The following is a 12,544-nucleotide window of genomic DNA, read 5'->3' as shown; positions in this document are numbered from 1 at the left end:
AGTAGGCCATTCAGCCCTTCGAGCCAGCACCGCCATTCAATGCGATCATGGCTGATCACTCTCAATCAGTACCCCGTTCCTGCCTTCTCCCCATACCCCCTCACTCCGCTATCCTTAAGAGCTCTATCCAGCTCTCTCTTGAAAGCATCCAACGAACTGGCCTCCACTGCCTTCTGAGGCAGAGAATTTCACACCTTCACCACTCTCTGACTGAAAAAGTTCTTCCTCATCTCCGTTCTAAATGGCCTACCCCTTATTCTTAAACTGTGGCCCCTTGTTCTGGACTCCCCCAACATTGGGAACATGTTTCCTGCCTCTAATGTGTCCAATCCCCTAATTATCTTATATGTTTCAATAAGATCCCCCCTCATCCTTCTAAATTCCAGTGTATACAAGCCCAATCGCTCCAGCCTTTCAACATACGACAGTCCCGCCATTCCGGGAATTAACCTAGTGAACCTACGTAGAAGGACCTCTTTGCTCCTATACTCAACTCCTCTTGTTACGAAGGCCAACATTCCATTGGCTTTCTTCACTGCCTGCTGTACCTGCATGCTTCCTTTCATTGACTGTGTCTTCCATTGTACACTGTCACCCACTCCTCCTCTAAAGTGGAACAAAGATGGGAATGAAATGGTGCGAGGCTAGGGAATTAGTACAAAGGAAGAGATAAAAGAGGCCAGTGGGAAGAGGAAACCTAAGATGGAAGAAGTCGCATGCAACACATCTGTATAAGAAAATAACTGCAGATGCTAGTACAAATCGATTTATTCACAAAATGCTGGAGTAACTCAGCAGGTCAGGCAGCATCTCGGAGAGAAGGAATGGGTGACGTTTCGGGTCGAGACCCTTCTTCAGACTGATGTCAGGGGGGCGGGACAAAGGAAGGATATAGGTGGAGACAGGAAGATAGAGGGAGATCTGGGAAGGAGGAGGGGATGGGAAGGACAGAGGAACTATCTAAAGTTGGAGAAATCGATGTTCATACCACTGGGCTGCAAACTGCCCAGGCGAAATATGAGGTGCTGTTCCTCCAATTTCCGGTGGGCCTCACTATGGCACTTTAGGAGGCCCATGACAGAAAGGTCAGACTGGGAATGGGAGGGGGAGTTGAAGTGCTCGGCTACCGGGAGATCAGTTTGGTTAATGCGGACCGAGCGCAGGTGTTCAGCGAAGCGATCGCTGAGCCTGCGCTTGGTTTCGCCGATGTAAATAAGTTGACATCTGGAGCAGCGGATGCAATAGATGAGGTTGGAGGAGGTGCAGGTGAACCTTTGTCTCACCTGGAAAGACTGTTTGCGTCCTTGGATGGAGTTGAGGGGGGAGGTAAAGGGACAGGTGTTGCATCTCGTGCGGTTGCAGGGGAAAGTGCCCGGGGTTGGGGTGGTTTGGGTAGGAAGGGACGAGTGGACCAGGGAGTTACGGAGGGAACGGTCTCTGCGGAACGCAGAGAGGGGAGGGGATGGGAAGATATGGCCAGTGGTGGGGTCCCGTTGTAGGTGACGGAAATGTTGGTGGATGATATGTTGGATCCGCTGGCTGGTGGGGTGGAAGGTTGACTGGAATCTTCAAAGCACTCACCATTAGTCATTTGCCTGTGACGTTGGTCTGACCTAGTGTGAGCAGTGTACTATTTTTGATAAACAGTGTGTGAATATATTTAAGTGATGTGATATTGCATTCCTTAGAATTATTTGCTTTTCATTCCAGTGTAAATATGCAACAACTAAAATCAGCTGTTTTTCTGGAGAAGAATAAAGCCATTGTTTTAGGTATAGAAAACAGCCATTGAAACATTTAGCCCGGAAGGTTCTAGTATTTACTATTTTATGTCAGGTATTAACTAGATTAATACATGCCAGGCAGCATCGATTGGAATTTATATAACGTATTACTCTAATTTTGCAGACACCATTATTCAAGTCTGTCCTTTAGCAAAGAAAGAAAATGCAACGGGATATGAGAGAAATTATGTTTAGATTTCCAAATGCCTTGAGGTCAACCTGCTTAATTTACAAATTAAGTTATGTTATTTGCAAGATGGTGACCAAGGAAACAGATCTTGTCATCCGTCACTCCGCTCTGATTTCATTCAAACCGACTTCAAAGGAAATGAAAGTTCTGGAAAGGGAAATCTTCCCATTTTTTGGATTGTAACTCTGAGTAATGCAAACATAAAATGGAGGGAAACATAGATAATAGTGTGATAGACACAAAAAGCTGGAGTAACTCAGCGGGACAGGCAGCATCTCTGGAGAGAAGAAATGGGTGATGTTTTGAGTCGTGACCCTTCTTCAGACTGAAAGTCACAGGAAAGGGAAACAAGCGATATAGACGATGATGTAGAGAGATACTGATCAATGAATGAAAGATATGCAAAAAAGTAACGATGATAAAGGAAACAGGCCAATGTTAGCTGTTTGTTAGGTGAAAACGAGAAACTGGTGCGACTTGGGTGGGAGAGAGGTGGCGAGAGTGGGAATGCTAGTGTTGAGGTTATCAAGCATCAATATTCATACCACTGGGCTATAAGCTGCCCATGTGAAATATGAGATGCTGTTCCTCCAATTTGCGTTTAGCCTCACTCTGACGATGGAGGAGACAGGACAGAAAGGTCAGTGTGGAAAATAGGAAGGAGAATTAAAGTGTTTAGCAATCAGGAGATCAGGTAGGTCCAGATTGAGTGAAGGTGTTCAGCGAAACGATCACCCAGTCTACATTTGGTCTTACCAATGTATAAGAGTCTACATCTTGAACAATGGATATAGTTTATACCAATCTTAATGCGGAGACTGCCTTAAGGTTAAGGTAAGCAACACCGGGTGGCGCCAGCAGTAGCTGCCTCGCCAACAGTCTGACCTTTTTTGTTATTTTTAGTATGTGTTAAAGTATGTTTAGTGTTCCTTGGTTTGTTTTATGTGGGGGGTGGGGGGGGGGGGGTGGGTTGGGGGAAACCTTTTTTCAATCTTTTACCTCAACGGGATGCGATTTTTTTTTCTTCCCCGTATCGTATCTCCGTCCACACTGACATCGTGGAATTGTCGGCCTTTCCTGGAGACCAACCCAGTGCTCCAAGCCATGGAGCTTGCGATCCCTTTGCCGGGGATTGAAGTTCCAAACGCGGGGCTTGTGGACTTTAACATCGTGAAGCCCGTGAAGTCTCTGGTAAGAAGAGGCTGATTTGGGAGCTCCATGCCACGGAGAGTTTCAACTGCCCCGATGCGGGAGTTTCGATCACCCCGAAGGGGGCTTCGATCGTCGGCTGCAGGGGCTTTGATCGCCCCGACTACGGATGGTTTGACTGCCCCGACCACAGAAGAATAAGAGGAAGAAGGTTGAACTTTATTGTCTTCCATCATCATGAGGAATGTGGAATCCACTGTGATGGGTGTTTATATTAACTTATGTGGTTGGGTGTCTTGTTGCTTTTCACTTAGTAACTCAAATTTCACTGCACGTTAATTGGTACATGTGACAATAAATTGGTACATGTGTCAATAAACTGACCTTGAAACCTTTTATACTTTCATGTTGCATTATGTATATGTCTAAGGTAATGAACCTCAATTGAAGTAGAACATCCTCATGGCCTGGCAATGTATGTTTCCCCTTGTGAATACCCAGCATGGAGTTTCATATCTACATTTAAATTTTAAATCCACATACCTACTTATCAATTGCTGTTGTTAAGAGATCTGTATTTTAATTTGGAGTATATCTACCAAACAAATCTCAAAGGCTGTTAAATTCAATCAAGACTCCAAAGACGTACAGGTATGTAGGTTAATTGACTGGGTAAATGTAAAAAATTGTCCCTAGTGGGTGTAGGATAGTGTTAATGTGCGGGGATCGCTGGGCGGCGCGGACTTGGTGGGCCGAAAAGGCCTGTTTCCGCGCTGTATATATATGATATGATATGATATGAAGACAGCCCAATGAATACAAATCAAATCCAATGAGTTGGTCTTCAAAGATAGGTTACTGTGGCCAAGTAGATGAACATTGCCCGGGAATTGAGGTATGGATGCTCCCAGTCTTATGAGCAACAGCACAAATTGGGGGTGCCGCATTAAATTCAGACATTGCCCATGCTGAGTTAAGTGTATACCTGCAAAGGCTACAATTGGGCCTTAACATTGTTAGTAGGATTGGGAAGACAAAATAAACCATGCTCCCAATTACTAACCCAGGCCAGAATGGGAAAATCCATGTGCTTGAGGATTGAGTTTGGAGCCTAGTTGCTGCCCATTGTGAACAGCAACAACATTCATTGATCACACTCTAGCATGGCTGAAGTGCCAGGTAGCGGTAAGGGGCACATCATTTAAAGGAAATAAAATCAACTTGAATAATGGTCGTCTTGTTGGAACTGTGCTGCTGTGATATTCCATTTGGTTTGTTATGTTTACTTTTTTACAGGGATTATTTTGTATTAATATTCCATTTATCACTGATCAGTACTGTGCATTAAGCAGCAAGTGATCAGGGAAGCAATGTACATTAAGTAATGTACATTGGGGAATCTGAAGAAGGGTCTTGACCCAAAAAGTCACCTGTTCCTTTTCTCCAGAGATGCTGTCTGACCCGCTATGTTACTCCAGTTTTTGTGTGTCTACATTGGGGACCATGGGGCCAGGTGTTTGAATCTAAAGCATTCATCAAGGATTGTGGGATCACTACAATACATTGATCGTTGAATGAAAGTGCTACAAACATAGGGGACTATGGGATTAGTGGTAGAGTACAAATCGGAAACAACAGTTAAATCTCATGGAATCTGCAACTTACACTGGATTGCTATCTTCTGAAACATGAAGCAGTTACTTTCCATAATCATTTAGATTTTGACCAACTAAATTTAGATTCCAATGGAATGGCTTTTCTGTTTGTATGTGAATCATTTAAAAACAAATGGACAAAAAATGCAAAAACATGCTTTTTTAATATTTGTTCAATCCTTAACTTTGTCCCAATTCTCAGCAGTAGAGATCCTGGTCCAGATTTTTATACTGAGGGTTATAAGGGACCTCTGAAAAACAGATGGCTGCTGTACGATCACAATTGCAAATAGCAGTCTCACAGGGATTATTCTTGTCTGGAAAAGATAAAAGTTGTGGTTATAACTTGGCTCTGTAAATATGTTACCTCATCACCATTATCAAGGAAAAAGTAGATTTTTCAACAGAACAATAGCACCCATCAATTCCTGAAAAATATGGCTGAAGAGTGGCTTACTGGGTTCAAGTTGTGTGGTATGATCTTTCCTGGCACCACGCGTCACCTTAGTACAATCAGTCTTGGTGGCTTTCCAAGTTACTCCATCAGTTACAACTGGGTTCATGCAAAAAACTGTTTGGTTCATAAACTGTATAGGAAGGAACTGCAGATGGAACATATCGAAGATAGACAAAAAATGTTGGAGTAACTCAGCGGGTCAGGCTGAGTTCCTTAACCGGTCCATTTCCATTTCCTTTTCCCTTTTCTCCAGAGATACATAGATACACAGAAAATAGGTGCAGGAGTAGGCCATTCGGCCCTTCGAGCCAGCACCGCCATTCAATGTGATCATAGCTGATCATCCACAATCAGTACCCCGTTGCTGCCTTCTCCCCATGTTCCTTGATTCCGCTAGCCCTAAGAGCTCTATCTAACGCTCTTGTGAATGCATCCAGTGAATCGGCCTCCACTGCCTTCTGAGGCAGAGAATTCCACAAATTCACAACTCTCTGGATGTCTGTCTGACCCACTGTCTGTCTGATGCTGTCTGACCCACTCCAGCATTTTGTGTCTATCTTCTGTTCATAAATTTTTCAGTTCCATTATATTTGTGAAAAAAATCTTCTAGAGAACCTGATCAAGCCACCAGTTCTCGATTGATTTGATAATTTATTCAATTTGCTAGCAGTGAGATTGCTTCGAAAAAGTGTTTCAAAACAAGTTCTTGAATAGGAAATTCTCTGAGATTTTGTTCCTTATGCTTTGAAAGGTGCAATTATGTCCCCTTTATTCCATACAGTCCACAAAGTTTTTTCTGACTAGAGCCTCAATATCCCTTGTCATATAGGGGTTCCCTACTCTTGCCAGCCTTGCCCCTCACTCTCACTGGAACACGTCTGTTTATACCTCTGTTTATAACTGTGTTTATATCTGTTATACGTTTGTGATACTAGTACATATAAATGACCTGGGCATAAATGTAAATGGGTTGGTTAGTAAGTTTACAGATGACGCCAAAAGTGATGGAGTTACAGACATAGGTGAAAGTTGTTTAAGTATAGAAGCGGAGCCCATATTGGTGGAGAAATGACAGGGGAAGGTTATGTTTCTAATTACATGGAATCGAAGCATAATGCGCAGGCAAAGGATATTAACTAGTCATCATGTTTGGCACGGACATTGTGGGCTAAAGGGCCTGCTCCTGTGCTGTACTGTTCTATCTTCTGTGTTGTCACTATCTCAATTTTAAAAGCTTCCCATCTTGCAGGATGCCCCTTTACCCGCAAACAACCTATTCCAATCAACCTTTGCAAATGTCTTCTTTCTAAAACAATTAAAAATTCACCTTGCCCTAATTTAGAACTTTAACTTGTGAACCAGTTCTGTCATTTTCCACAACTATTTAAAAACTAATAGAACTGGTTGTTTGGTTCTTTTAGATGAAAAAATGCAAAATGTGCTCCTGGTTACCAGCTGAGGACCAATTTTAAAACCCATTATTGACAAGGAAACCCAGAATAACAATGTGACAGTACTTGCAGCTGAAGTATCCTCTGGCAAACTCTTGAGGGTTTTTAATCCATTATGAGGCATCTGCTCTCTTCAGTGTACTACTGAGCTGTCCTCGTGGCAATTCAATGTCAGCCTTACTATATTGTGCACTTAGTGCTGCTGATCAAGGACGAGTTTTTAGGCAAAATATATATTTTTAATTCATTCAAATATCTGTCGCCATAACACGCACCCTGATCATAGTTTTTCACTGAATACATATTAAAGATTTGTCGTGACGATTTCTGCAGTTGTGACAGGGCTGGATACTTACTGCTGCAAGAGATCTTATTCCCAGAGCAGGAGTAGGAATAGAGTTCAATGAATGGGTTGTCTATCAGAATCCTGCAGTGATCAGCTTTTGCATTGTGATAGCATTTATCATGCTGCCAGCAACATCTGGAAAGATAAAAAAGACAGAACGTGAATCTGATGAGTAACTAGATCAATACTAATATACTGATTTGTTTCCAGTAACTGACATTGACTAAGGCAAGCTCTGTCATGCTTTGATAATATCATCATCATGGTGTAACCATATCATTCTCAGTATTCTCAGTACTTGAGAAAGGGTTAACACCATGTTCAGGCGTAGATACAAGGAACTGCAGAAAGACACAAAATACTGGAGTATCTCAGTGGATCAGCCATCACCTCTGTTTCATCTTGGAGCCCTTCTTCAGACTGGTGGTGGTGGGGGGGAGTTTCATTGGCAGATGTTTGGAATAAAGGAGATTAAAACAGAAGGAATGAAACAAAAGGATTGGAGTGTTGTGAATTACGAAGCTGGAGGAAGGAATGTGGGTGGAGGGGGAGGGGAGAAAAAGCTGCGTCCAGGTGGGGAACGGGCGGGGGGGGGGAGGGGAGGGGGGGGAGGGGGGGGGAGAAAAAGCTGCGTCCAGGTGGGGAACGGGCGGGGGGGTGGAGGGGGGGGGGAGAAAGAGGAGGAGGGTTTTTAGTGGGTACCTAAAAATTGGAGAATTCAATGTCCATACCATATGGTTGGTAAGGGCAAGTTGGACAAAAGGCTGTATGACTCTATGACTATCACAACCAGAATTTATGCCTTCAGGGAGGTTCGAAGAGACCCATACATGCTAGTTAATGGTTGTTGGTTTCAAATGGGAAACCTATCCCAGGGCACAAGAGTTTTGAGATAACCACATTTACAGGTAATTCTGCAGGAAACCTTACAAGTGTGAAATTGCCTTTCTTCTCATTGCCTTTCTTCTCAGCATAGCTTTGCACTTTAGGAGACCAGATTTCCTACCAACATAACTAAATATCTACATGTTTAGACTGAGATGGGAAAGAGATAATTGCTCATTGACATTAACTGACGTACGTGTCCAGCTGGTCAACACATTTTTCAGAACCGCCAATGCCACAGTTACATCCATAATCATTGAAGTCCAGGATGGGAGAACTGTCAGGAAGTACACACTTTATCATCTTCCTGAACTGCCAGAGAGAATAAGGTGAAATGCTGGCACTTGCAGCAGCTGTGGAGAGATAAACAGTAGGTCTTAATAATAAGCATCAACAGATCTTTGTGTTTTCTTTGAGAGCCTGCTGCATTTTTGATCTTTCAAATTTTGTTTACGATTTTAATTCAATAGATTTTTTTGAGTGGTGACTGAAAATCCATTGCTCTTTTTTTCCTGGGAGCATGCAGCATGAGAAAAGATGACTTGTAAAAAGTGAATATTCTCAATAGACAGGCTGAGAACGTCAGCCTGTTTATTGAGAATACTGTGTGTTAAGAAAAATAGATGGTTCATCAAATCATAATTCAGGTTTACTTGTATTTTATTTACAGAAACTAAAAATTAAAGATTTTAAAGATTGCATTTTATCAGAGAGCACTTAAATTCAATTTTGTATCAATCCCTTGTACATTATTTTAAGGGAGATATTAATTACTTAATATTAAATGGTTAATGTATCTGTTAAAGTAACAGAAAATGCCATGTCACTGAACAATGCGATTTCTAGAATTAAATCTTAAATAGAAATAAACTGATAGGTATCAAATAAAACAAATATACTACATGTTTAGATTCAAAAGAATAGAGATGACAATTTGTCTTTAAGATAAAGAAAGTTCCAAGCTAATTGACAGATGACTAACCAGACGAAAGAAACACTGAAATAACAGAGTAGTGTGGTGCCCCTGTGCTTTATCAATGCAAACGTGGAATAACAGAACGGGTGATCAATGGCAGACTCTGCAGGCCAAATGGACTCTGTTTCCATGTCATATCTTTCAATCAATCAAGAAAAATAGGTTTGAAGGAAATCTCCAAAAGAGGAGAGGGAGTAGGACAGGGGGTGAGGATTGGGCAGGAGTGTGGGGACTGGGTAACTAACAAGCCCAGGCAAGAGAAGAGAGGGTTCACCAAAGGGTGGATTCAAATGGCGGAGAATTCGGCTGGGGAAGGTTTGAGCTAAAAGTAGCCACAGAGATTGAAGGTGAAGCCTTGAAGTGAATATTCACTTAAATAGGATAGATTAAAGCTAACCCTGATTCCCATCAGGCAAAGCTTCTTCCAAACTCCATACAGTGATATTCATAGAAAATATATTTGAAAAGTGTCTACTTGCAAGCCCATAATAGCTATAAGAAACTTCTAACAAGTAACACTACGTGTTTTGGATAAATTTGGTATTGTTTGGGAACCATGTTATCTGTATGGATTAACAACAGCAGGTCGCTAGTTTTATTAATACCATGAAGTCTTTTAGAAAGGTAATGAGGACAAATTTATTTCTCCTGGTTGTGAATCTGTGGAATTCATTGCCGCAGACAGCTGTGGAGGACAAGTCTTTGGGTACTTTGAAAGCAGAGATTGATAGGTTCTTGATTAGTAAGGGTGTCAAAGGTTACAGGGAGAAGGCAGGAGAATGGGGTTAAGGGACAAAAATCGATCAGCCATGATGGAATAGTGGAGTAGACTTGATGGGCCAAATGGCCTAATTGTGCTCCAATGTCTTATGAACTTATGAATTTATGTCCATTGTTCCCCAATTTGATCTGCATCATCCCTTAATACCATCCTCTTCATATCATATCATATATCTACAGCCGGAAACAGGCCTTTTCGGCCCTCCAAGTCCGTGCCGCCCAGTGATCCCCGTACATTAACACTATCCCTCACCCACTAGGGACAATTTTTACATTTACCCAGCCAATTAACCTACATACCTGTACGTCTTTGGAGTGTGGGAGGAAACCGAAGATCTCGGAGAAAACCCTCGCAGGTCACGGGGAGAACGTACAAACTCCTTACAGTGCAGCACCCGTAGTCAGGATCGAACCTGAGTCTCCGGCGCTGCATTCGCTGTAAAGCAGCAACTCTACCGCTGCGCTACCGTGCCGCCCAAATGTTTACTGATGCTATTTAATTCACAACACATGGAACATGTGAGCTCTGACATACAGGAAAAATACTGGAAATGCATGATATTTGTACATCCTCTCTGCCCATGCAAAGACATGGTTCTATGGTTTATCCTTGTCCTGATCTACTTTGTTTGTGGTAACTCCTATCCAAATACAGAATCTTGGTTCCCAAGAGTTCACATTGGCACGCACATGGCCTGTACTACTCCAGACATGACCTAAGGCCAAAGAGGGACAAAGTTTAAATGAGATGTGCATGGTATGTTTTTTACACAGATGGTGATAAGTGCCTGGAATTCGCTGCCGGGGCTGGTGGTTGAGGTAGATACAATAGTCACATCTAAGAGACATTTGGATAGGCACTTAGGGAATGGAGGGATATGGACTATGTACAGACAGATAAGAATTAGACTTGTGTCCGGCACAGACATTGTGGCTGAAAGGCCTTTTCTTGTGCTGTACTGCTCTATGTTCTATGTTCTCAATGTAATAAATTTCACTGTATGAGATACTTCTACATGGCATATTTTCTTGTATCTGATATAATGCACATGTCCCTCTTTAAATTAAATTCCCCTGACTTCACAAGCTCAGCTGGGATTCACTGGTCATCTTTCTATATTGCAAGGAGACTCAAGAGATTGCAGATTTTGGAATATCAAGTAAAAATCAAACTGCTGGGAGGAACTTAGTGGGTCGATCAGCATCTTTGAGGGGGAAAGAAATTGTCAAGATCTTGAGACGTTCCTCAGCAATAGGACTGAGAGTGGAGGGGGAAGGTAGCCGGTATAAGGCTGCATGGTGGCGCAGCGGTAGAGTTGCTGCCTTACAGCGAATGCAGCGCCGGAGACTCAGGTTCGATCCTGACTGTGGGCGCCGTCTGTATAGAGTTTGTACGTTCTCCCCGTGACCTGCGTGGGTTTTCTCCGAGATCTTCGGTTTCCACCCACACTCCAAAGACGTACAGGTATGTAGGTTAATTGGCTGGGCAAATGTAATTTTAAAAAAATTCCCTAGTGTGTGTAGGATAGTGTTAATGTGCAGGGATCGCTGGGCAGCGCGGACCCGGTGGGCCGAAGGGCCTGTTTCCGCGCTGTGTCTCTAAATCTAAATCTAAAAATCTAAATCTATAGATTTAGAGAGGAAGGGAGGAGAGAGAGGAAGGGAGGGGCAAAGCAGGGGCCATTAGGTAATTGGTGGACCAAGGAGAGGTGAAGAATGACAGACATATGAAACCAGGTGGGGGAGAGGAGTGGAGTTGGGAGAGTGGAGTTGCATGTGGAAGCAGACAAGGAGGGGGAGAAAAGGGCAGACAGAACCAGATTGGGAGAGGGGGATGGGGGGAGACGGGGATGGGTGGATGGGGGAAGAGGGGGGTAGGTGGATGGGGAAAGAGGGGAGTGGGTGGCTGGGGGTGTGTGGAGGGGGTGGGTCGATGGGGGAAGAGGGGGGTAGGTGGTTGGGGGAGGGGTGAAGGTGAAGACAGCTGCTGGGGGTGATAAGTAGGACACACCTGCCTCTGTATCCCAACTCCAACCATCCCGCTGCCCCACCAGGCTCCATCTGCCCATCGCCTTCATCCCTCCTCAGTCCACCTATCACCTATTGGCCCCTGTCTCACCTTTCTCCATCTCTTTTTCATTCTTGCTATCTTCCCTATCCACTCCCAGTTCTGATTCAAGATCTAGACCCGTATCAACGTCAATTCCCTCCCTCCTTCCCCCCCCCTCCCCCACAGGTGCTGCTCAACCGGCTGAGGTTCCCCAACAGTTGGTTTCTGTATTGCAAACTGGATATCTGTCTCTGCAACAAACCACAATGAAAATTGCAACACCACAAATCCCAGTGTTCATAGACAATCTGAAATACAATCCCACTAGAAAATTTGAGAACTATGAAAGGCATCATTGTTATCCATCTGCTCACAGCGATAGGCATTCCTCATACATACCTGCAAGCAACACAATGACAAACAAGGATCTCATGTTCAGTTCCTGTCCAATAACGAAGCTGGTCTTTACATTTCTAACACATTTATACCTGTGGTTTGGCCTTGAGAGTGTAAACTCATATTCTGTAATTTTGGTCTATAAATAAAATTACAGATGGTGCTTTCCCAAGTTAAGGTGGAAAATTTGAACTAATCAAACATCAAATAAACACTGATAATGGAAAAAAACTGGATATGGAAACTTCTATAATATTCCTGTTTCCTTGAATGTTCAAAGGATCAAAGGTATTTTATTGTCACGTGTACCAGTTAATGTACAGTGAAACTCGATTTTCCATCGATTTTGAATATTTCAAGACCAGCGGAAGTTTGAGTGAGGGGAGTCAATCCAATAATTACCTGTCAGATACGTGGGGGGTAGA

General features: G+C 43.1%; 1 protein-coding gene across 1 annotated transcript; it reads right to left on the bottom strand.

Annotated features, from left to right (window-relative positions):
* Nucleotides 1-4,963: 4,963 nt before the first annotated feature.
* LOC144605735 (phospholipase A2, minor isoenzyme-like) lies at nt 4,964-12,156 on the bottom strand. The gene is made up of 4 exons (XM_078421249.1): nt 12,123-12,156; nt 8,114-8,270; nt 7,043-7,167; nt 4,964-5,095 (listed from the first exon to the last, which is right to left on the bottom strand). The coding sequence occupies exons 1-4, from the start codon at nt 12,154-12,156 to the stop codon at nt 4,977-4,979; spliced, it is 435 nt and encodes a 144-aa protein (XP_078277375.1). The 3' UTR covers nt 4,964-4,976.
* Between the last annotated feature and the right edge of the window lie 388 nt (nt 12,157-12,544).

This window comes from Rhinoraja longicauda, chromosome 25, assembly GCF_053455715.1.
Source record: "Rhinoraja longicauda isolate Sanriku21f chromosome 25, sRhiLon1.1, whole genome shotgun sequence".
Lineage (NCBI taxonomy): Eukaryota > Metazoa > Chordata > Chondrichthyes > Rajiformes > Arhynchobatidae > Rhinoraja > Rhinoraja longicauda.
This window is presented reverse-complemented; position numbering and strand designations above follow the sequence as displayed.

Excerpts from the sequence above, each read along its gene's own strand:
- LOC144605735 (XM_078421249.1), bottom strand. The coding sequence starts at position 12,156 with ATGAGATCCTTGTTTGTCATTGTGTTGCTTGCAG. Across the intron at positions 8,271-12,122 it reads TGTCATTGTGTTGCTTGCAG|CTGCTGCAAGTGCCAGCATT; the intron begins GTATGTATGAGG and ends ATCTCTCCACAG. Across the intron at positions 7,168-8,113 it reads TGTGTTGACCAGCTGGACAC|ATGTTGCTGGCAGCATGATA; the intron begins GTACGTCAGTTA and ends TTATCTTTCCAG.